At 35.7% G+C, this 26,374-nt stretch overlaps 1 protein-coding gene across 5 annotated transcripts in view; it reads right to left on the reverse strand.

Moving 5' to 3' along the window:
* SNX13 (sorting nexin 13) overlaps positions 1 to 26,374 on the reverse strand; it is a 112,283-nt gene that overhangs the window by 22,083 nt on the left and 63,826 nt on the right. For 4 of the 5 annotated variants that reach the window (XM_085050856.1, XM_085050857.1, XM_085050860.1 and 1 more), the window contains 14 exons: positions 22,653 to 22,765; positions 17,988 to 18,090; positions 12,955 to 13,044; positions 12,409 to 12,530; positions 10,023 to 10,144; positions 9,776 to 9,877; positions 9,034 to 9,122; positions 8,537 to 8,620; positions 6,019 to 6,157; positions 5,419 to 5,507; positions 4,662 to 4,761; positions 2,987 to 3,180; positions 1,834 to 1,938; positions 212 to 344 (listed from right to left, as the gene is read on the reverse strand). In XM_085050856.1, the coding sequence (XP_084906982.1) occupies positions 212 to 344; positions 1,834 to 1,938; positions 2,987 to 3,180; positions 4,662 to 4,761; positions 5,419 to 5,507; positions 6,019 to 6,157; positions 8,537 to 8,620; positions 9,034 to 9,122; positions 9,776 to 9,877; positions 10,023 to 10,144; positions 12,409 to 12,530; positions 12,955 to 13,044; positions 17,988 to 18,090; positions 22,653 to 22,765 (1,585 nt within the window). The remainder of the gene's footprint in view (positions 1 to 211; positions 345 to 1,833; positions 1,939 to 2,986; positions 3,181 to 4,661; positions 4,762 to 5,418; positions 5,508 to 6,018; positions 6,158 to 8,536; positions 8,621 to 9,033; positions 9,123 to 9,775; positions 9,878 to 10,022; positions 10,145 to 12,408; positions 12,531 to 12,954; positions 13,045 to 17,987; positions 18,091 to 22,652; positions 22,766 to 26,374) is intronic. The other variant, XM_085050858.1, reaches the window with a different exon arrangement.

A 26,374-nucleotide genomic window follows, 5' to 3' on the forward strand; every position in this document is an offset into this window, starting at 1 on the left:
TATGTGAGATTAATAAAGTTACTACAGGGAAAACCCTGTGTGAATCCCAAAACAATTTACGCACAACAGCACAAGGAGGAACCATTAATTTAAGTATCAGCAACATCACAGGAAGTATTTTATTTCTTAAAAATAAATATCTATTTTCATTCTAAAGCAGAGAAAATACCATTTAGTCCTGGGAAATCCCCTTTAGAGACACAGAGCTCACCTCCTTCACCATCGTCTGATCCTCTGAAACTGGGATCCTTCAGCATGTCCAGCTCAGCTAACATACGCACATACAACACATTCTGCTTGAACGAAGGGTAGAACCTCTCATCTCGCAGCATCAACTCATACACCTTATTGAAACAAAAATGCCAACTTCAGAAATACTTTTTGCATTTTTCAATGAATTGGACTAGTTTTCACAAATTCTACTTGAACAAGAAGTATCTGTGCATGCATGTCTCTAACTTACTCTTAATGGAAAGGTTATGAGAGCTCACTGAGCCAGAAGTATAACACAGAGTCAGAAAATATCTAACTAGTCAGACGTGCACATCTAGGAAGGGAAGTAGCACAATAGCTGTAAAATGCTTCTGTCCTCTGCTCTTAACCCTTCCAGTTGCACTATAAACCTATTTGGTCTTTATCCATTTCACAACAGGTTGTCTCAGTCCTTCCTTGTGGATAAACTACAAATGTAGATCTGCAAACACTCAGGGCAAGAGGTGAGAAGAGGGAAAGGAAGGGAGGGAAGAAACCATATGCGACCTTTCTGACCATTTCCAGTTCAGCCAACACAATATAAATAACACCTCACAAAAATTTAACCACACCCCCTCAAACAATTTACCTTCACAGCCTCAACAGTATATGTGTGTGTGTGTGTGTGTATATATATATATATACCCACATAAGTATCTATACATAGCAGGAATTAATTAATAATGTTTGGATACTCATGTCAATTCTAGAATATTTTAATGATGATTTTTTTTTTTTTCATGGACCACTGTTCCAGTACTACCATCTGCTAAGAACAGAAAAAAAACGAATTTATCCAGGTTTTACGAAGTTCATTTCTTTTGTAACACATGGGAAATTTATGTTCTTCAGCAGAATTCACAAGGAAGGCCCTTAATCTACTTTGAGCAATACTGATTTCACAAGGTGCTTTCCTTAGTCTTAAATGTGGGCCTCAAGTACAACCGTGTGATTCTAATTTCTACAGCTCACATCATCAATTTTTAGCATGAATGAGAATATCAACGTAATGATCTAAAATAAAAACCTTTCAGACTGGGTATGTAAGTGACTGCCAGAATATCAATCATTCACTTGAGTGATAAAGTCTACATATGCAGGTAGTAAAAATACTGGTTTTTTTCTTCAGTACTTGCTGCTTCTGAGTGCTACACTGTGCAAGTTTGCAGAAATGGACTAGTCGAATTAACTTCTGGAAAAAGCTACAGAACTTAATATGGGACCACTACATTCACCCTTGAAAAAGAAAACTAAAAGTGAACAAAAACTGTACATCTTAGTCTACTCATTAATTTTTCTTAAATTGGTGCATTAACACAAAAATATGATAATTCTAAATTGCGCTTCATATTTAAGGTCATACAGGACACCTACTTTTTCTGTCAACTGCCCATGGTTTTTCATGGGCTAATGAATGGCAAAGCAAAAGTTGACAATTTAGACTGTGATTTTCATAGAACAGAAAAATGACAACACAGGGTTTTGGGTTTTAGATATTTGAATTCCTTTTTTAGTGCCTGTAATGATTTATACTCTACAGCAGTAATAGTTCTTATAAAATAAAGGACGATTAGAGTATACCTTTCTCTGAATGTCATCAAAGATTTCAGGTGTTGGATCCTCATGGTTCAGTGTTTCTGCAAGTTTTGCTACTAAGTTGTCATCAATATTAACTCTTGGAGATGCCTGTCAGAGAGATCTAAATCAACTTTTGCAGCATAAAAATAAGGAGGTTCTACTTTCACAAATAAAATCCAATGCAATGCTGCAACTCTCTAAGTAAACTAAATTTCTTCTTGACAATATTTCTATAACTATCTAGAACATACAGCACAAGCCAGAACCCCTCCACCCCCAAAATTAAGTTCAGAGCTTGTATTAAAACTTGGAAGTTTCACTATTAAACACTAGGAATTGTCTCAAAAACAATTTATGCATACATTTTGAAGCAGTACCTAAATCAGATTTAATCAGACTTAAAAACAGTTTTTATTTATTTATGAAAAAGATTTAGATTCAGAAATCAAGAACAAGCCAATAAGAAAGTAATTGGGATGAAGTCCTGAAACATCTGAGAAAAGGCTAGTAGTTTGTCAGCTCTGCCCATTTCTGAGTGAGAGGTGATTTTTATGCACACACAAATTCAGAATAAGATGTTTTGTGAATACAAGTTGATGAGTGGTTTCTTTCACAGAATAATCTATTACTGCCTATTGAAAGATAACCAATGGTGATACTTCAGCAATTTACACAGACAATTGTAGAGAGGCACAGGAAGCTACTTAATTTGCAAATCCAATCTTAATACAAGTTTGGACAAATACTGGGTTCTATTTTTTTTTTTAATGCTTCTTAAGGGGGTGGGCAAGGGTGAAGGGCAAAATAAAAGGAAGGAAAAGGACATTGTATGCAGGAAGACACTTATTCTGTCTTTACACAGCCTCCAGTTTGTCTGTTCTAGAATACCAACTTCTGAGGAACACATTCAGTGGATCTGACAGGACAGTCAGTGGCAATATGAGCATTTTTAAGTGGGAGAGAAGACAAAAGAGGAAGACTTTTTCTTACTGCTTGACATAAGGAGAGAGAAGATACACAAGCAATAACTTAAATGTCAACATGTAAACAACTTGTGCTACACAAAAACTATGTCATATCAACTTAGCCATAACTATCAAAGACATAGCTGTACAAAGAATAAACACCAAACAATGCCGAAGTAACTTATTCCTACCTTTTCTGATAAGTATTGCTCATAAACTCCAAATGCAGCTGCTCTTAATAGACCCTTGGTCTGATTAGTCTGATGTTTTCCATCTTTCTGCCGGCTTTGAAGTACCTCCAGCTGTTGCTGTGCTGTAACCCTGTATCCTTCCACTGTCATCCAGAAAAACAGATGTGCTTGGCCACCAGTCTGCTGCATGTAATCTACAGAAAACAGACACCACATGACCATAGTTACTGTTGTGTTTCTTGGAAGAAGAATTCTCTATGATGTTAACTACATCTGGAACACCAGGATCTAGTTATACATCTGGAATACTTGCCATATAGGGTCCATTAAAAATACTATATATATATAGTATTATATATATACGTAATAATTAAAAAACTGAGACCAAAGTCTAGGAACTAAGCACTGAATCCTCAAATGCACATGTAAAAAGTGAATCTATTCATGTTACCATGTGAATATAACAGGCTTGTACAATATGATACAAATGAAGACAAAATTCAAACTGAATTTCTAACAAAACAGGTTCATAGAGTCATAGGCTCATTTAGGTTGGAAAAGATGTTTAAGACTGCCAATCTACCACTTCCAAGTCCACCACTAAATCATGTTCCTAAGCACCACATGTCTTTTAAATACCTTCAAGGATGGTGACTGAACCACTTTCCTGGCAAGCCTGTCAAGCCAATGCTTTTTGCTGAAGAAATGTTTCCTAATACCTTATCTAAACCTCATCTGGCACATCTTGAGGCCATTTCCTCTTGTACTGTTGCTAGCTGCCTAGGAGAAGAAACCAGTCCCCACCTCACTACAGCCTCCTTTCATGCAGTTGTAGATAGAGAGGGGTAAGGTCCCTTCTGTACATCACTTTCTCCAGCCTTAACAACTCCAGTTCCATCAGCCACTCCACCTAAGACCTGTGCTCCAGACGCTTCCGTTGCCATTCTCTGGACATCCTCCAGCATCTCAATGTCTTTCTTGTAGTCAAGGTCCCAAAACTTTAACACAGGATTTGAGGTGTGGCCTCACCAGTGCTGAGTACATGGGGACAATCCCTGCACTGGTCCTGCTGGCCACACTGTTGCTGATCCAGGCCAGGCTGCCATTGGCCTTTTTTGGCCACCTGGGCCCACACTGGCTCATGTTCAGCTGCTGTCAACCAGGTGTTTTTCTGCCAGGCAGTTGTCCAGCCACTCTGCCCCCAGCCTGTAGCACTTCCTGGGGTTGACACAATTGCAGGACCTGGTATTTGGCCTTATTGAATCTCCTACAATTGATCTCAGACCATCAATCCAGCCTTCTTCCCCCCAGAAAGCCTTCCTGCCCTCCAGCAGATGAACACTCCTGCCCAACTTAAATGTAATCTGCGAACTGACTGAGGGTGTTAATTTCATGCCCAAGAGAGCCTCCAACTATCACATTAACCTGTTTGCAAAAAACAGGCTCAGACAGGTGCCTTTCTAGGTTGGCTGCCTCATCAACTGTGTCAGGAAGTACAAGGGTCCTTGTGTCAGGAACTTCCTGGACTGTTTCCACCTACTGCATTAAAAGGACTATAACCACCAACAAAACTGATGGATATTCTTAGTACTGACATTTATCAATTCCAAGCATACAGTCCTGTGAGTTAGCATATTCTTTATAAATAAAACAGATCAGATAAATTAACACTTACCCATAAAAAACTGTAGTGCAACATTGTCTACCAGAATATGGTCCAGAGGGACTGTGCAAAGTTTTCCAAAGTTTGCTGCCAGTTTCACAGTATCTATTTCCTGCAAGACACAGTTCAGTGTGTTCATAGGGGTTTTTTTAATTAACTTTTAAAACTTTTACTTACCAAAAAGCAGATAGGATAAAAAAAATTACATTACATATAATAAAGTAGCATCTCAATGATTAGTTATATTCACAATCACTAATAAAAGAAGGTTAGATTAGAAGGCCATGTTCTCATAATAATTTGCCTTCAAAACGGGCTGCAGCTATTCTGCTACATGATAAGTTGGATTTTAAGACTGCTGTTCATGTAATACTCTACAGGTCAAATTAACCCCAAATCCCTCATCAACAGAGACACTAGCAGAAAATTAATTAACAAGAATTAATTTCAGCATTTGATGGGCTGCAGGTCACCACAACTTAAATTCACCTCTGTCACACTTTCTTCCGCCAATATGACATTTCTTGCTATTACAGTAGTACCTTCAGGTCCAGCTATAGAATGCTTAATCATTTTAATAGCCAATATATGCAGAATAGTACATTATCTTGGAACCACACCTAGGCCAAATTAAGAGAGTCAAGAACCTATGAAAAGACAAACCTACCAACTCTGTCAACCCTAAATTATAAAACAAGCAAAACGAACAACTAGTCAGTCATTTGCAACCTCACTCTTTCAGAGCTAAAAAAAATTTTAAAACACTTACTTTTCCTGACTGCAACCTCTGAATTCTTGAATCACATACTTTAATAACATATAATAAACTGTTTATTTGATTTTTTATAGTGTTGATATCTGAAAGCAAAAATGAAGACTATTAAGCAATGCAGATGACTAAATAAACTCTTGTTCTGATATGCTCTAAAGATATCATACAAAAAGTGACATTCCACATACAAAACACACATTTGAAGAGATGGGGGGTTTTTTTCAGTTTAAATACCTTGCTGATGGAAGTGAACAAGAAGAAATATTTTTCTCTTCCCTTTTTCAGATTAATGGTTAACTCACTGCCATTAATACCTTAAATATTACTGAAATTCAGAACCACCAGTAAAGCAGTTTTAATAGAAATACACTTTGCCAACCAAATACTCTGTACTTAAAAAGGAATCAAACACACACCAACCAACAAAACACTTATGAAACTGAAAATTCAAGTTTTAACACTTCTTATGCACTTTTTTAAAATAAAATACTTTATACTATGCTGTATCAGAACTTTAATTTTCTAATTGTTAGAATATTTGACAGAGATCATGCTGGAAAATGCATTTCATATTTTGAAAAACAGCGCAAAACTAACCATCTCCTGCTGTATCTAGAGATCGAAGATATTGCAGTTCTTCACTTGCTTTATCTTTCACTGCTTCCAACTCTCCTATATTATCACTTAATTTAATAATATTCATAAAGGCCTCATAGTTACAGTTGGAATCACGAATCTGAAACACAAAGTTTTACAGTGTAAGTAATACAAAACAGCTAAAAGCACAAGACATTATTTTTCTTCAAGTCATTTAGTTTGATACAACACTGTGAAGTTGCATTTTGACAATTCTTTGATGCTTCTAAATCTTTCTTTTGGCACTGAAATTTTACATGGACTAAGAAAGAAAAAGCAAGCACAGTCAAAACCTATTTCACACCATCATTTTATGTTTTTCAAGAATTACAACCCAGACACATGGGAAGTCCATCAACCTCCTAAACGAAGATCTTCTTCAAAATCCAATCCACCTTCTTCTGCTATTACCTCCTTAGCTAAGCTTAGTGAGACCACTGAATGGGTTCAGCTTTAGCAAGTTCCCCTGCAAGTGCACATGCTCCCTGAGTAATTGCTTCTTAAGCTACAGAATTACAAAAAGAATTAAAACATTCTACAATGTAATCATAACCCACGAAAAAGCCTTTAAATGACTCCTCTCAGATACCCCAATTCAGATAGCTTGATCATATTTGCCAGGGTATTTAAATACATGCTATTTTACAAGTACTGGCATAGAGTGAACCTGCTCTAGGGATTTAAAACAATGTGTACAAGTGAAGGAAGCCTGCTGTGCTGCCAAGATCACTGGAAACGCTGTTGTGAATGCACCATGGGGAACACAGGGGAAGGTTGGAAGCTATACAGCATGTGCATACAGGTACTGAGAGTTGAGCTCTAATGCTGCCTTTACAATCTGAAGCAAAAGAAGTCACTTCACCCACATTTCTTATAAAAGCTCACTTTGATATGGAAATGTAATACTTGGGTCTGTACTGCAGAAGTGCATTGACATGAGTTGCACAAAGCAGAGTGAAGGAAGACTGGATACTATTGATCAAAGTTAATGGAAAAAAAATCTCCCTAGAAGTCTGCTTTTAAAAGTAATAGTACATGCAATACTTGAATTTCAAAAGTTTTGTAAAAATGTGAATTTCACAGTGAAGAAAGAAGTTTGAATTAACTTCTAATTTGATACTGAAGCTTTGTATTTTATTGCAACAGAATTAGTATCGAACTGTGGTGTACCTAGAAACCTGGAATTAAACTTTTCGTTTTCAGAAACTGATTTTTTCATTGACGTCTGACTTTATGTCAAAGGTTCCAAAAGGACCAAAGATTTATTTCAGTCATCTCTACTTCTGACCTTAATTTCTGCAACAATCTACATTCCATAAGACCTGTATTAAATTTTTTTCTTATCTTTCCTGCAGCAAATTGCTTCTTCATCTCAGAAAGCAATTTTGAAAATTAGTTATTTGGGACATCACCATCATAACAGAAAGCTTTATAAAAAACTCAGCATCCTATCTCTGGATGCAGCCGGGGGCAGTGCTCAGTAAATAAAGAACGAGGCCAAGTTACAAATAAAGAACACGCGTAGGAGGAAAGGGGAATCAAAAATTGAAAATTCTGGTCCAGATGAGCAATGTTCTTTCTTACTAAAGCTAGGTTCCTGTAGAATAGTAGTGTGCAAACTTTTACATGAAATGGAGGAAGCTGGAATGAAGGAAACATTGCACATGTACACTTGAATCCATTCCATAATTCCACACATAATAAGGACTTTGAAATGCAAGTGAGTTTTCAGCATAGTATTTGAATGTACACTGTAAGACTAAAATATATGAATAAAAAGAGTGAAGTTGGGGGGAAAAATTAAACTTGACTTCTGAACTATAAAGCATAAAGTATAAGAGTAAGCTTTAACTTGCTTTGCAAAGCATCAGTAATGTTAGTTAAAGCACAAATGTTCTATTTATGTTTGCTTTACTATATAATACTACTTTAAAAGTTTAGGGGCTTTTCTTGCAGATGTATTAAGAGAGTTATCAAAGTAAAAAATTTATTTCTTCCCATTCAGCTGAATTACATAGGATTAACAAAAGCAGTCCTAAAACAATTACCCTGAAATTCTTTAGCAGAAAATAAATCTTACTAATTTTCATTCTTGAGGCCTCTTAAGCTTGAATGGACAAACTGTAAACACAGTCAGGAGAAGACACTTCCATGGTGACTGCTATCCTTCCCAAACAGCCAAGTAAAACAGTCAGAGGAGTGAACTTTACGTTTTGTGATACCTTTGTCCTCAGTCAGGCTACTTTTGCTGAACAATCAAAAAGACAAGTGCAGATAGTATAGACTCTGTATGTATGTGTGTATAAAATTTAATATAGCAACTCTAAGTTCACTATCTCTCCCAACATATCCACTGGTAACCAGATATCTATGTGGTTTATACCAGACAGCTATACATTGTGATTTCAAGGAACACAATTAAAGCTTTATAAGAAAATATTCTGGAAATATAATTAATTTTAAACATTTTAAATCTTACCATCCATATGACATACTGATTAATATAATCAGGATCACTGAGCTGGTTTATTAATGGAAGAAGAATTCCTCGGGAGAGGATTTCCTAAAAACAAAGGATAATAGCTCATTTTATACATTTATTCAAAAAGCTAGCATAACTGCAACAATTTAAACATCACTGTGTAGAGGCTAAATAACAAAAGTGTAATTACAGCAAACATTTAATAGGCATTACCACAATTCTCTTCCAATTAACATTATAAATTGTTAATACCTCAAGAAAAACAATATCAATTTTATCATGTTTTTCTAATGTTGGTAGAACTAAAACAACTTTCAGAAACAGTTCACACAAACTGCTCACTGCTACTAAACACTTATCGAGACTCTACTGCATTTAAAATATCCAGATATTAAATTAGATCAATTTTAGAAAACAAGAGCAGAAGTTTAGATCTACCATTTTTTACGACACTAAACTAAAGAACAGGGATGGCTTTTAAAATCTGTACTTACCCTGACAAAGTATCGCATGATCTTGTTCTGGAAGTCTCCAGGAGGTAGCAATATATACAGTAAAACCTCACACAGATCCCTTAGGAATCCTAAAGAAGGAAAACAAAAACCCCTCAGCACAATTTCATATTATGTTACTTCACATCTTACCTGATACCATAAAAGCCCATAGATAAATCATTAATTTTGAGTTCAAATACACAATCACGTATCTCTTACAAGCAAAGCATCACAGTAGCACCTTTCAGATGAAATACAAGCACCACTGATGAGAAAGATCTACCTCAAAACCAAGACAATGAAAGCCAAATTCCAAGATATAAAAACCCCAACAACCTAACTCTAATGTATTTTCCTTACTTAACATACACATTCTTTTCCCCTCCTTCAACCCCTTGGCAAAAAAGATAGTGTTTTTTGAAGGAAGACTACAGAATAGTGGTAAGGAAGGAACATCTAACAAAAAGATGTAAGAATCTGCAAAACCATCCTTTCCCTCCCAGCAAAAATATTTCTATCTAAAAATTCTTCCTATTAAAGGGGGAAGACTTACATATGCACGTTTCATCTTAATTTTAGCATTAATATGTACAAACTAGAGGAAACATACATGTATAGTACATAACACTTTGAAAGTCACATGCTAAGATTTTAATGCATTTCATATTGTGAACACAATTGCTAGTATTTTAATTTAGTCTCCCATACTAAAATATTTACTCAGAACACTATACTGAGAGACCTTCTTCATCTTTGGGAGAAGTGCAGACTAGATCACGACAGACTTCTTTTTCCATTTCAACTTCAACCTCAAAGAATGTATCTACAAGTTCCTCAGCTTGATCTATGCAAAAGAAAAAAAAACAAAACAGAACATGTTTTTTTCAAGATCAGAAACTTGAGAGCAACCTTGAATTATAAAAAAGGCTAACTATATTTCACATATATACCAGCCAACTAAAACTCAAACAAAAAATATTTCACGTTACCTTTCATCTGATCGCCTTTCTCTGCTATCCTTTGCTGAGCTTTTCTGAAAACTCGAAGATGAGTGCCAAAGTCATCAACAAGTCGTGTAGTGAAATAAGGCTGCCAGTCTGTTTCCTTTGACCTAATAGTAAAGGACATCCATGAAAACAAATTATGTTATTCTGAACACAAAGAACAATAAAAAACTTCTCTTTCCCTCCTGCCAAGAACCACACTGATAGTAAACATGGAAAAGCAAAGATATAAATCAGTCTCCTAATTGCCTATCCACTGAAAAGTTAAATATTGTAAAATATCTCTCTTGCACCACATTAATATCTATGTTTGATTCAGTTTAAAGTAAACATTTGCATATGGAATAGTGTTCTGATCTGTGACATTGTCAAATACCTGTAAGAAGTCCTGAAATAAACAGTTTACAACCTAGAACTAAAATACTCCCCAGGACTTTTTCAGCCATATTTTCTACCATTTTGGAAGGCACCTGGACAAATAATTTTTTTCTCAATTTGCAGAATGTGCACGAGCGTATTCTGAGCATAGTTTTATATCAAAAAATACTCCCTGTTAGATTTGCATGAAACCACTTCCTTAGTGGTGTGAAAAGGACAGAGATATTTTTCTGATGTCTGTGCCTTACTAGGCAAACGAAAAATGTCATTGTGCATTATAGGTTTAATGAATCCTGATGCTAGTAATAGCTCTTACCCTGCAAGAAGTATTTTATTGCCTGAACTCTCTCAAGATGCCTACTTGGTTATAGCAGGAATCCTTCCACAACACTTCTTTTTTTGTGTTTGCTCCCTTAGCTGCTCTTTCTTTCCTCATGAAAAAGAGATAAGGAATTTTGGAAGAAAGGGCCACCTACTGCACAATGTGGATGTGTAAATAAGCAGCAGAGCTGTCCCAAAGGGCAGTCGATGAAAGCATCAGTAGTCCAGATCCCCCATCTCCACACGACAGAACCGCACAAAACCACTGGGTGGCAACCTTACACCAGGCTCCCAAAGCTCCCAGGGAACAAAAAATTCCCACTGTACTCATTCTCCCCAGAAGCTCACAGGCTGTGTGGAACTATAGGCAATGGCACTAATCTAAACTGCTCCAGCTATATCCAACTACAGGCATTATAAATACACTACATCATTTTTTCTGCAGAAGAACTGCTGCAGGCCTGTGAAATTGATTTGCTTTGTACAGCGGAACACAACTGCACAGGAGCAGTGCCTATTTTTGAAAGAGCTTTAGTACAATAGGAAAGAAAAATAAACTTGCTAGAACTTGACCTACTTTGACACAAACTCAGTGCCTGACACTGCCCAGTGAAGTAACTTTGCCAAACAGACAAAAACATTGAAGCTGGGTAGCCAGGTACATTTCACACAACCGTAAATTTGGCTGCTGTAACATAGTTTATTCGGCATAGTTTTCACTATTTCAATACTGTTTCCTAGTACTGTCATTATTTTACTACTAGTAAGATTATAATATAATTAATTTTTCCTAGTATGAAACCCAGCTCTTCATCTTTGGCCCTTGCTGACAGAAAAGCACACTAACCTACATTTTCCAGTCAACAGAGGGAGGGGATAACACCTCAAAAATTGCTAAGAAGCTGTTTATATTCAGGTGACCTACAATCTCTTCTCAGAGAAAGCAGGTAACCATTAGCATACTGGGATGAATACCTGAAATAAAAACTTAATAAACAACTGTATGGATATAAAGGCATATGGTACCTGGGCTGAGAAATCAGCCATACTAAAGACGTAAATTGTAAATTTCTCAGACAAGTTGCCTAATCAAGTAGCAGGAAGACAGGGAACAGCAGTAGAAATAAGGGGTAATTAAACTATCCACTTGTTCCCTATCAATCCTGTTTTTAAAAAACAGGTTTCCATGTGTCACATTTCATTTCATTCCCTGGACTACTATTCTTTCTAAAATACCTATTGTTCTTACATATTGAAGAGCCACACCACTTCTAAAAATCGTCTGAGGTGATACATATATTGAATTCAGACTTCTGGAGTGACTTACCTTGGGAATGGCCCTACTCTTTACCTAAACAGACCTGAGTACAAAGAGGTGATGATTCACAAAATTAATGCTTAAATTGCAAAATAAGAAAAAAAAGCACTTCAGTGATTTAACATATTGATCTAAATTTTGAAATGGCCATTTTGAAAAATATTTTGACTACAAACACCATCATCTCCATTACTTCCCTAAGGGATCAGCAAGAGATTATACTTACATTATAATCGTAAATTTTTACATGTTCTTTCTGTAAAATGCAGTGAACTATGCTAGCAAATGAACTTCATCACTCATCTACTACCATACAACCCACAGTATATTGATGTAAATATAAATAAATCTCACCTGGCAGAAAACTGAACAAGTGCATACTGAAGAGCCTGCCTAATTTCCAGAAGAAAGGATTCATCATCACTTAGTGTGTAATACCAATACTGCACATAGTCTCTCAGGGAAAACTGGATTACCTGAAATTGGAAAGAAAAAAATTTAAAATGAACTAATGAAAAAGGACAAAAAATATACAAGTTTTTTGTGCCTGATAACACAAGACAGTTATCTTAAAAGGTTACCACAGTGTACAATACTCCCCTTACCATTATGAAATTGGCAGTGAAACAATAAAATTCCCACAGTGAAACTTCTTTTTCACACTGGTTTGCACATACAGTTTTTATCACCACTACACTGAGAAAATATACTGAAAACATACTCAAATATTGCCCAATATCCTGTCCCATCTTCAATGTTTTTTTTATTTATTACTCTCAATTATTATAAAATTTTGAAATTCAACTAGTAATATTTGTCACTCAACTAATTCTGTATTACATAGTCAATACTTGCTAAAATAAAATATAAGTTGGTTAAATAGTCCTGGTTAGAACTTACCTGTTGCAAAGGCTCATCAATTATGTTTGCACCTGTCAGTCTTCTGTCAATCTTAATAGGTCTGGCTTCACGTTTCATTTCTTCTATGCACTTCAAAGAGATTGGGAAATGTAACTTTGCAGGATTTAGCTCAAATTAAAAAACAGCTCTACTGTTTATTATATATATGCATATATATATATACTTCCAGTAATGACTTTATATATTTTCCATATTATTATAATTTATATAGAAGATATAATCATAGAATCACAGAATGATTTGGGTTGAAAGGCCTAGTTCAAGCCCCCTTCAATGAGCAGGGACATCTTCAACTACACGAGGTTGCTCAAAGCCCTGCTCAACCTGACCTGGAATGTTTCCAGGAATGGCACATCCACCACCTCTCTGGGCAACATTTTCTGAATTTTTCACTATAGAGTAAGAATAATGGGGAACTTCTGAAAACCTACTTCTTGCTTACTATACAGGAGCAAGTGTTTGCTAGATTACTAGATCAGAAGGAAATAAAACTCAAACAGAAAAAGAAGGAAGGGGAGACACAACAGCAGCACAAGATAGTTTTTATGCAAGACTCCAGTTCCCTACTTGTTTGTGAACTCGATTGTGCCATCCCAGACAGATAATTTTCAGTCGGGTTTTTTGGTTTCTTTATCCATCTCAGTTTATTTTATGTGCCAGAAGAGAAATAACTTTTTTGTACCATTGCTACTCAACAGATGAGCCTTTGGAAGGTAATTGATGAAGAGGGAAAAAAATTACTTTATACAAGGATTTGCAACTCAGAGCAGTTAACTCCAAGAATGACCTCATCAGAGCTGACTTTTGGTAAGTGATGTAATGAAAAAGAACACCCTTTATCAGTGCTTCTCTCATGTAGACTAATACAGTGTATTTCTACAACATTTCACTGAAATAGGCAACAAACCCCTCTATTTTCACAGAAATAACAACCCAACAACTTACACTATTGTTCAAATAAACCAGTAATTTCTTTGATCTAGGAAGTTATGACTATATTGGAAACAAAGAAGAACGACCAAAACCATAAATGAAAGATTTATAAAGCATATATCCAGGGTTTCTATTCTATGTGACTTGCCTTAAGTAAATCTCATTCCAATCAGTTTACACTGAACAGCAGTGAAATACCTGAGGCCAGAAAAGAAATCATTCTTCTACTTAACCAACTCTGTATCACAACACAAAAATATTTTGTTGCAAAATTCTGTATATTTTTTAACTTTCCATACAAGGCAACCTTCAATGCTACTTTAATATGAATAAGGCTGGATCACATTCAAATAATACTCCACCTATATACTAATGAATTTGCAAAGTATTTTTGTCTTGATTGTGTCAAAACCACCAAAACAATGCAGAACTGAATAATTAAGTATTTTTATTAAACATGGCATAGTACAAATTCCCAAACAAAATTGTCAAGGGAGTTTTGAAAGACTGCATGCATAAAACCACATTTGGAAAACAGAGAGGAAAATACAGCAGCAAAAAAAAGCAGCAGTCACAGGAAAGAGAAGGACAGAGAAAATATGCAAGATTACTTGGCAAAAATTTCAATATTCATACGCTCATAGGATCCAGGTTTCAACCTGGATTTCAGGAATTCATCTTATCCAATCTTTTGCTCAAAGCAGAGCCAATTACAAGGTTAGATCATTTTTTCATATTCCTTTTCTCCAGTGACACCTTTATGTGCCTGCAGAATAATTTAATTTGCACTTGATATGTCTGAAGACATCTAAAATTAAGAGTATGTGCTTTTATTCTACTAGAGGTACAACAGTTGACTGTAGACCCACTTGGAAAGCACTGTTGGTTTTATGTGTCCCTTCCAGACACTGACACAGAAGACAGAAGGAAGACTTAAAGGACCCACCTCACATGATAACTGTTCCATTTGACTGTCACATCACTCACAATTAGTCTGATGCACTCTACTAGTTTTAAGTCATTAGTTAGGAAAAACAGGTATCACTTGTTACTTTTACACTTGACACCTCCTTGCTTCATTTTAAGCAGGTAGGAAGCACTTGGGGGGGAATGCAATACACAAAGTGAGATGTAGCACAAACAAATCCAGGCTCCACAAGCCTCTAACTGCACTGACTGTTAAAAAACCTCAGAGTTTTGCTTCACTGCAAAAGGGTCCTCTTTTGAAACTGTTAGGTAACTGTCAAATATGAAATATGCCTCATTTGGACTGTGCTACTATTTCCTCCAATATGGTCCCAGGGTTTCAGAAGTGGACAAGACACAGGGTTTATTTACACATCTGCACCAAAGCCATGCCATAGGATGTAACCCACTGACTTAAAGACTATTCAGGGATCCAGTGTGCAACTACCTCTTGCAAGTTGTTATCATTGTAACCTTACTGTACTTTGGCAAGACTTTACCCAGCCTACACAAACTCTTTTTTCTTTTGGGTGAAGTTTAGAGACATCAACTATAATAACCAAACATTTCACACTTCTGTTGAAGTTGGAGTGAATCTGTAATTTCAACTGAAACTAGCACTCAAGTTAACAGTTCAGAATTCTGGCTCTAAACTTTCCTTTCATTCAACATGGTTTTACTACAAGTCTGCAGACAACTGTGTATCTTGCAGAGCCAGTACATTATTGCATCATTGAGTAGCTTCCTGACACAAAAGTTATGTAAGACTTGTAAAAAGAAAAGCAAGTCTAAGCCTTGCTTAGTTTTGTAGCCTCCCTGTGGGTATTTAAACAAACAAAAAAAAAAGGCAGAAAGGTATACAATTTTCCATCAAATGTACATTAAGTATTCTCCTAAATGTGAGGTATTCATTATTTATTTGTTAGTAGGTATAATATGAAACAATCAAGGAAACATATCAGCACCAAATCCAGTGTTGTAACATATGGTACATTCCACACATTATATTCAGTCAAAACTTTGATTCTCTGTATTACAACTGATTTCCATAAAATCAAGCATTTGAACACTTAGCCTAAAAAATCTTGAAGTACCTAAAAAAACCCAAAACATCAATAAAACCCTGTCTTTGACAAAAACTGCTTCTTATAAAGAACCTGTATCATCATCACATTACTCCTCAGACTACCACAAAATAATTTCATATTAAGGAGAATTGAGCTTTGTACTTGGTTCATGGAAGAAATATAATCTATACACAATACCCACTAGAAAGAATATTCATTGTTCCAGACCGCTTAGGGCCACAGTGGTTTGAAATATGAAAAAAAAATCTCAAGTTACAAATATTACTTTCCATACAAGTCAGCAGAAATTTAATACAGAAATAGGAATCACAAGCAAACTACACATTTGGTTTTGGTTGGGACTCATCTCTACTTGCACTGCTACTGAAAAGCTCAGCTACACTTATAAATGCTATTTTAATGCAGTGGCAAAAAAGAAATGCAAAACACTACTGTAGAAGACAAAGAGATTTTAGCTGGTGAACAGCTTCAAACAGCATTTCATAAGTCAGCAAAAAATAAATGCCTTCATATTACAAAACTTAAACCAAGAGATTAGTCGAGACAGGTCAGTTGAGAAAAGTGATGTGTCAATAATCCATACTCAAATCCCAAGTCAAACTATTGAATTTGCTAAGATTACACAAAAAACTCCACCAGATTTTATTCTTTTATAAAGCAACCAGACAATACATCTGCACTGAACCAAAAAAAAGTAACAGTAACATTAAAAAAAGTTTCAGCATGAAGAGGAAATTTAAAAGACACAAAAACTTCTCTAAATCTGTTCACAAAACACAGGACATAAGTAAAACCCCACAATCTATATAACACAAGCAGTAAAGTCTATATACCACCAAGAACCTTAGTCCTCTAAAATCAGGTTTAATTAACAGAACAGAATCATTAGTTGACTGCTGACTTTCCCTTTCTCAGCCTTAACCTTTGTATTTTTCATCTGGAGCAGTGACCTTACTTTACAGTTTAGGATATACTTTCAGATTTATTTTAAAATATTCAAATACTTAAGTGAAAAGGCCACTTACCAAGCCAGCTATGAACCAGTCACAGAAAAAGTTCTGTGATTAGAAAACCTACTGCTGAATTACAAGATAAATTTCTATGTGCTACTGATAATGCTGAACACTCATGCCCTTTCACAGACAACATGAAGTGTAGTGAACTGACAGCTAAGAAAGAACAGAATGCTTCAGTCAGAATTGCTGTGAGGTTAACATAATTAGCAATCTTTGGGTTAGAGTGTTTTCTCTATTCTGATGAGTGCAAATGGATAAGGCCAATATATATCTAAACTTCTGAGCTAACATGATGCATTGGTTCATAAACCAGGAATTCCTAGAAATTCTACCCCTTGGCTATTAACAATTTTTTCTCTGCTAAACAGACAGAAAGATTGATCCACTTAGGAATCCTGAACTTAAGTCCATCAACCAAAATGATGCGTCTGTTAAGAATTCAGAAAAGAGCTGAAAAGTGGATTCCACTGCTGCTCTGTATTTATCTTTGCCTTTCCAAAACTTCTGCTTGGTCTTGAAGATAGCCAAAGACAACCTCTACGTCCTTGAAGCACTTCAAATCTAGACTTTCTTACAGTTTGACTTTCTTAGTTATGGAGGCAACTTTCTGACCACAATCAAAAGTGGAGAGACTACAGACCCAGTGATGGAAAACGCCTAAATAGTCATGAGAATCTTGCACAAAAAAGCAAGGAAGAGCTACCCACCAGAATAAACCAACACACATAACTATTCTGGAGAGGAATGGTTTAGTAATTGCCTCACAGATTATATAAATCAGTTATATACTTGGAAAAAATACTTGGAACAAACTTTCCATAATCTATTAAAAAACTTGTATTTCAAAAAGGAAAAATAATGCATTTTACTTACACATTGCAGCTAATTCAAAAGATAAAAGCAGACTCTTTTGCCTTGAGAAACAGGCACAGTTCTTAGATTAAAACTGATTATTTCTAATTTCCCAAGTTGTAAAATCTGATCTACAAGACCAGAAAGCTTTCCTTACCTTAGGGATCCCAACTGATGTACAAGGGAGAAACGAATGTTCACACTGCTCAAGGTATTTTTCTGAATTGCTTTTTCCAAATAAAAGAGTAACCACAAAACCCCTAAAATGGAAAAAGAAAGACCAGGTACAACAACAGCCATGTTTTCCCACCTCTAGAAAATATTTAACAGGAAGTTATAAAATGACAATATCTGACAGTCCTCACTATTTACTCTCGTGCTTTTTCACAGTGTAACATGCTGCTCAAAATAACTGACACAACCCTAAGTATGAAGTTTCCCAGTCTTGTATTATCTGTCTTGATATATTCTTGCCACACAGCAGATCTATATGGCACTGTCTATGCTGCAGTGTGCCTGCTCTGATGGCACACTGCCTGTGCTCACAAATATTAGCACAAGGGAAGAGGGGCACATACAGAAGTTGCTCTGGTTGTATTTATATGAAGATTCTCCTACTTGAACACTGTAAACGAACGAAAAAACGAACTCTGTGGGCTACTCCACTGTAGCATAAGCCAAAAATCATGGTCCAGGAATAAACTGATGCAGTAAGCATAACTAACCACTGCATATGTTTAGGCATTGTGCTCACCCTTGCTACAACAGCAAGAATTTATTTACAGCTTATGACACTAGGGTACAAAACCACATAAACATCAAGCTGGTTTTACTAAGAAATAGATGAAAACCTGGTGTCTGTCCCAGTTATAACATAAGCAAAGCATGTAACCTTTGAAATATCAGGAAAATAAAAAAAGAGATTAGCCTTGGGATAGCTAAAAGACACAGCTTTTTACATAAATTTCAAAACATTCAATTTAAAGGCCAGCTGACCAGCATTTGTGACCACAGGAACTCACAAAGCTATTCCAGGCTTGAAATGTGCTGAAGTAATACATTCTTTTAATACAGATAGCTGTTGATATATGATATTCTCACTTACAAGATTGGAGAAAAACCCTATCCAAGATAAAACATGCCATTTAAAGGTTTCAACCCCCAAAATTAAAAAAAATTCTTTTGAAGTCCCCCAGAGGCTCAGAAATTCAGAAGCAGGGAGGTAACTCCATGAAAGACAGGAAAAGCTACACAAAATTATTATCAGTAACTTGACAATGCATAAGAAGAGTTCACTGGATATTCTGCCTAACAGCCATCTTTACCTGCCATATGATAACAAGGAATAAAAGCAGGTTTAATTGTCCTCTGGCTCCCTATAACTTTAAAATCATAAAACCAATCAGAGTTCACAGACGAACTTGCTTAGAAAAATGTCAATAAGAGTTTCATTAATGCTTCAGTATGTTTTTGATTGTTAAAGTTTGTGTTTTCTTTTGATTATCTATGCCTTTTCTATTAAAAACCTCAGTTGTCTTTTAAAGAAAACAGTGTACTCAAATTTGGCCTAAAATCAACTTTAACATCCATCAGCCAGCTGTTTCTCTTCTTTTATTCAAAAGGACTGAAATAACTACTTATAGATTAGTAGTTATTGGAAATAACTACTTATTGATTAAATCTCTGTTTTGTCTCAAGCATTTTGATACTTTTAAAATTAATGACTCATTCAAAAATACTAATACTACCAATAAGGTTTTAAAATATGCTCATCTTCTTACATGCCTTTAAGTATTTCCAGTTTTATGCTAGAAATGCTAGGAGCTTCTTTTTCTCTGGCAGACATTAATACATTTTATTCTCTTATGTAAAATCTTGTGAGCATTAGAGAAGGACACATAGTCTGACCATTCAGGGCATCTGTTAGCCAACCTGAATCTTCTAGTGTAAATGCTCACCTAGTTCATTAAGAGGATTCTCAATACAAGAATGAGAAATCACGTTAGTCTTCTCTAAATGAAGAGAGCAGGAAAAAAGATTGTATTTTGCCTAATTTTAATTCTTCCAAAGATTACTGTATGGCCTGTATTATTTATACTGTATTTTTTCAAGGACAGATTAACAACAGAGCAAAAGTAAAAGACAGAAAAATGAAGACCACAGATTTATCACTTCCCCCTCAAGTCTGAAAAGCAACAGTCTCATCTGAATGCTTTGTCAAAGTCAAAAAGAGAACCATTCCTGATTTGGTCAGCAGTTACAGTCATTAATGGAGCCAGTCACATACATATGGATGTGATTGAGTAGCAATAATTATGGGGTTTGATGACAGAGCAAATTCTTTTAAATAGCAAAGCAATTGATGATCCAAGAAATTTCAATTTTTATATTTGGCAAAACCCCAATTCACATAATTTTTATTTTACTTCTTTAGGACTGAAAGAGGGAAGGAAAGAGAGAAAGAGAGTAAGGTAAGAAACACTCTTAGTAGAAAAGGCAGATGGTAACAGAGAGGTTCAGTACTCAGGGAAAGGGGTCTACACCAGTACTTGAATGAGAGGGAAAAAGAAGAATAACAGCCTGTAATATTCTACAAAGGTTAAGTAAACAATATCTATCTTTAGCCTTCTGCTTTTGACCTCAGTTCCCTAAGTAAATGAGTTACCAGATCCTGGATGGAAAAACACTAACATTTTATAAATGAGTTTTGAAACAAAACAAAATAAAATAAAGAGAAATTGTGATTTTGAACTTTTATTCATATATACAAATGGTTTCAGTATTCTTTCATGTACACTAAAACCAACAGTACATTTACTACAAGCCATCAGTGCAAACACAGAGTTGAAAGCAAATCAAAAAGACATAATTAGCACACAATAGGAGTTAAACAGTATAAACAGATTGATTACATTGACACAGATATGGCATCACCATTGTCTTCCTACACAGCTGCACAGTGTAAAATTTAAATGCTTAGGTCAATACTAAGAATGTGACCAGCTGTGAGTCAGCATTTTCTTTTGCTAAAACTGCAAAATGGGACAGAAGCTGGACTTCCGGCTAGTGGAAGCCAGAAACCTTTGATATAGGCCACTTCCTTTTTTGAACAAAATATAAAAATCTAGAAAACTGTGTGACAAATTGGGTGAGAACTCCAAGTTTCAACAAAAAATTCAACCACAAAAATCCATGTTCAAAATTGTTATTTTGCTCCAGAAAAGGGTACAGTAAATATTATGGACACTACTATAATCATGAACCAAAACTAAATTTTTGCTTTAACATTTGTATAAATGATGTTGTGACATATAATTGCTAATCAAAAGTGCAGAAGTTGTTTCATAACAATTTCTGTTTGTTCCTATCAGAAGCATGACCAAGCATTTTGTGAAACTTCAAGGGAATTAATTAAAAAAAAAAAGCAGGCAAGGATAATTTAGATATAACCATTTGGCCTAGTTAGCACTCACAGTTCTGTGTGCTGAATGCTAAAGCAAGTGTGTCACTCTGAAAAAGATTAACAGTGTAAAAAAAGGGCCAGATCACAGACTTTGCCAAAAAGTATATGTTAAAGTAATGAAGTGATGACATTCTACTGCAAGGGCTGAGACTTCACATCTACATACGTAAGTAAACACTGTGCTTTAACAGATACACTACCACTAGATGAATGTATCCTTAGTAAGATCAATGTTTACTAACTAGTTACAAAAATGAACCAAGCAGAATAACCACAGCAAAGAGATATGAGAGCTGACTTGAGAATGAATGAGCTCAGGCACCACACAGCGCAGTTTAATAGTGCCAAGTTGTAGCTGATTTCAGACATGCTCTATGAGAGACAGCTTTGACTGTTAGCTTTGAAAAGCCAAACAACTGAAACTGTGCAAGAATGAAGGATAACCTCTTCAGAAATTCTTACAGCCCATGTTATTTTTAATACTGCAAATTCTAAGGAAGCAGTAATACCAAACAGTAAGCAGAGGCACTCTTGCTCTGTGGATGAACTATGACTTTTGCCCTGGACAAACAGCAAAATATGTCAATCATACCTGTATCAAGACTTAACAAGACAAAAGCATTTACTTCATGTTAGTTTAACTAAATCCCTCTTCTAGCAGACTGACTATTCGGATTTCTCAGAGTTGAAATACCAAGCCTAATACAGTTAAAACCCAAGTATAGTAGCTCTAATTCTAGTTATTAAACTCTATTAAAGTTTCTATGAGATATATAGGAATACACATACATTCTGTATGGTATCAAATAAGATAAAAAGAATATCCCACTATGACATTCTGACTTGTCATTAAAAATGTTTTAATGATTACAAGGGAAACATTATAATAATGTAACAATGGTGCTAAACTTCACCCATTTGCTCCCATCCTGCCTATATAGATAATATAAGTTTACAGCTGTTGAACTGATCTACTTGTTCGAAGTGCAGCATTATTTCCACGCACCCAGGAAAACATCCACTTACATGAATCAATTGCCTTAGGTAGGAAAATGAGATTGTGATAGAAAAGGAGACATAAGTACTTAGAAGTACCTGGGAAAAGAACTGACACAGTAATATAAAGTATGAACTGAAATTACCACTGTTTTTATGTAAGCATTTGTCCTCTAACATCCACTAAAAATAGCTAAGTTGAGATTTCAATTACAAAATTTTTGCCCATTAAGAGGTGCACAAATGTGGAAATATTAATTACATAAAGCCACTTCAGATTTTTAGAGCCAGCTCTTTGCTAATACACATGTTAAAATTTTACTTTCACAGCAAATTAAACAAAACACTAAGTAGCATACTTACCCACCCACAAAGCAGAGGATATAAAATGCAAAGTAAAATATAGCGAAGGGTCCAAAAGTTACTAGAAAAAGCACAAGGCCAAGACTTCCCCATCCCCATATGGAAAGACTGGTCTGTAAAAAAGAACATACAGAAAAGGAATAATTAATATTATATTCATACAACTTTAAGTGTCCAGAGCAATACTTGTAGTTTCGAAAAAGTTCGATATATTTTTTAACTAGATATAAGTTCTGCTTGATCAAATAAAAATGACCTTTGTTTTTAAGAGTATATTGGTATCAAATATGTTTCCCATTATATTGTGCACTAATAATCCAGTTTAGCCAACATTAAAGCATTTTTCTTTCAAATACTGTTCCTCATCTGTCACTTCAGACGCAACTATCATCCTTTAAGGTGCCTTCTTCTTTTCTATTCTCCTTTTGTGCACTTTTGTTTCTTGAGATCCCTCCTTCCTCACCTCTCCTCCCATCCCCGCCCTGTGAAAAGTTCTCCACCACCTCCGAGGAAAAAGCAAGCCTTGTGACAGAACAGGAAGAGACAGAATACAGACTTGTTTTACACATCTAAACATGTTCTTTTCTACAACCAAGCAATGCTGTTTCTTCCCTAGAGCAAAGCAGGTGCAGGACAAAAGAGGTGTCCCTTTCTCCAGTCAAGTCAGGTCAACAGGTGCACCAAATAATTGGCACAAATACACTGTTACTCTTTGACATAAACAAAAGGGAGGGAAACTTCAGAAACTGATACTTGGGCAGTGGCGGGGAGGTGAGAGCTTGTTTGAAGAGCCCATGATGGAGTTAAAGTCAACCACAAGAGCACCTATGGGGCTGGTGGGATTTCAGGGTTGATGTCTGGCATAAATGCAGCAGGCAAAACTTCACCTGCTCTGGCAGTCAGCAAGAGCATGAAAAAAGCAGCAAGATTCCAGTTATTGTGCCAATATAGGTTCCAATATATTGTGCCAATATGTAAGTTCGTTTATTTACACACATGTATACACATACATACTTGATCTATCTATCCAGTCAGATGTGTATGTATGGACATACCTGTACAGGAAAAACCTTACTGATCTGAGATACAGTAGTTTTCAGACCATCACAATACTGCAGTGCAGTCAACAAAGCCTATATAAATTTAATTCAATCTAGTCTCTAGTTCAATATGGAAAGCATGTTTCAGCCAAGTCCCAAGAGTGTGAAACACGATGACAAGTATTTATAGGCCATCAAAACAGTTCCAGCTCTAAGGTTCTCAATTTTTCCTTTTGTTTTGGATGTTGCTGTTGTCTAATTCACGCCTTTCCTAACACTGATCAAATGACACCCTGAACTCAGAAAACTGTGTCAACAAGTAACACTAAGAAAGTGTCTAAATAAACTTGTCTTGCAGTTTGACATTTAGAAAACAAACAGAGATTGAACACCAGATTTGCAGAGAGCCCTTTTTTAGCTTTTAATACAAAGGAGCTACAGCTCATTTCTCACAATGGACTATTTGGATTTCATCTTTTCATCTTAGGTGTAGGACTAAAAAAAAAAAAAAAAATCAACTTTTTCCAAAAAAGTTTTAAAAATCCTATAGACAATGAAAAATAATATTAATTAGGACTCCTATATAAACCAGCTTTGATTATTTTCTGAGAGCAAGACCAAAAAGCAAAAGTGCAGCACTGAAGAGAGACTGTTTCACAGACCTAAACTGTAATACTCAGAATTATTTAATTCTTCCTAGTTAAAAGTTTAATGGAACATTGAGATGATATTCTATTTTCTTCCTAGTTAAACCTTCTTATCAGGAGATAGAATCTGTACTGGCTTTTTTCTAGGAATCTGAGGCTGGAAAAAATTAAACATAAAAGTATGTAGATGAGTGCAATTAAAGTGTCACAATTAAAAAAAATGTATTGCAAGTTATTAAATTCTCTTTCAGCTGAGAAAGTGCTTTATTAGATAATACAAACCACAAAATCCAGACAACTAAAATGCTGAATTGGCACTACAATTAAAAAACCTTGCTCACAACTGAGTAGAAGATTTTTTTGTTTCGTTGACTCATAATAACTAAATGCAGTAGATAACTGTGGCCTTCGAGTAACTGCAGAGAGCCTACAAAAAAGACAGAAACTATTTACAAGGGCATGTAGTAGCAGAACAAGGGGGAATGGCTTCAAACTGAGTTTAAGTTTAGATTAGATATTAGGTGAGAGGGTGGTGAGGCACTGGAACAGCTTGTCCAGAAAATTCGTGGATGCCCCAACCCCGGCAGTGTTCAAGGCCAGGCTGGATGGAGCCTAAAGCAAGCTGGTCTAGCAGAAACTGCTTCTGCCCCTGGCAGGGGGTTAGAACTAGATGATCTTTAAGGTCCCTTCAAACCCAAACCATTCTAGGATTCTATGATAAACTCTTTGGAAGGTAGAGGAGAGAGACACACTAGCCAAAAAAAACCAAAAAAAAAATCCCAACCTGGTAAATGCAACCATTAACCAAAACATGAGATCCCATTGTACATCTACATTTCAATACAAAAAGAAGATTCTGCATATTCATACCCTCAGAAATTTTAAAACTTCTGCAGAGCACTACAAGCATGGTAAGGAAGATATGCACACAGAAGACAATATTTAACCATGGTCTTTTTATGTCAAAAAACTACTATGCCTAATCACATCATTCAAAAAAGTTTAAGTTCTAAATATGGGATAAGCACTCTAAATGACTTAATTAAACTAGATGGACATATATTCAGCGCTGGATGAATGCATAATTAACAAAGAAAGCTCTATAACTCTAATAAATAAAACAGTGACCTTTTGTCCTATGCTCTAGTTTTGCAGTTTAGCATATGGCTACAGAGATTCAAATCTCATTTGGTATTTTAATAGGATTTCTTAAAATTCGTACAACTTAGTACACTGCAGGAAGTATAACAGATATTAGCCCAATTCTTGTATATTCTAAATAAGTGGTTTAGTCTTACAGATTTTGAGACATTCAAAGGGATTAAATCATCAGGATGGTACCCTTTCTGCTGACTGTAAACAAAACTTCCCCTAACTCTGCACTTGAAGGGACTTCAGCAATATAACTCCTAGAAAAGAAAATTAAAACTTACTTTAAAGTTCTTTAAACATCAAAACCAACTCTTCTTGAACAGAACGTCCAAACATTATACAAATATGACTACACACTTGGTCAGCATGAAAATAGTTCAGGTACTTAAATTTTAAAAACCCCACTTACAGCTCATTTCCAAATAAATTCTATTTGTAATAATAATTTTTGGAAGACTCACAGATTTACTGAAGCTCTGTCAAGTCTTCCTAAAGCTAACTGCAGGGTGAATGCTTATCACTCTCAACAGAAAGAACAAACCAGTCCTCTGAAGAAATGGTATAAATGCTGGTGTTTAAGTCAAAGCTATCCAGACCCGATAAAAGAAGCTGACATGCCCTATATTGGGACGGCAAACTTCCAAGCTGAACTGCCATAGTGCTGTTCACTGACTTCCAAGGAATTAGGGACAGTTACCTAAAGGCTAAAGAAAAACACAGGCCTTAGTCCTGTGGCAGGCATGGTTGGGTATATGCTGTGTGCATACACATGGATAAAGGATGTTCATTCCATGTCAACAGCTGTTCCACTTCATCAGTTTTAGCCATTTTTGCTTACCAGCACTACAGATACTGCATGTTTGTCCCACCATCATCCCTTCCT

The sequence above is a fragment of the Lichenostomus cassidix genome, chromosome 2, assembly GCF_008360975.1.
Source record: "Lichenostomus cassidix isolate B80296 chromosome 2, HeHo_3.0, whole genome shotgun sequence".
Lineage (NCBI taxonomy): Eukaryota > Metazoa > Chordata > Aves > Passeriformes > Meliphagidae > Lichenostomus > Lichenostomus cassidix.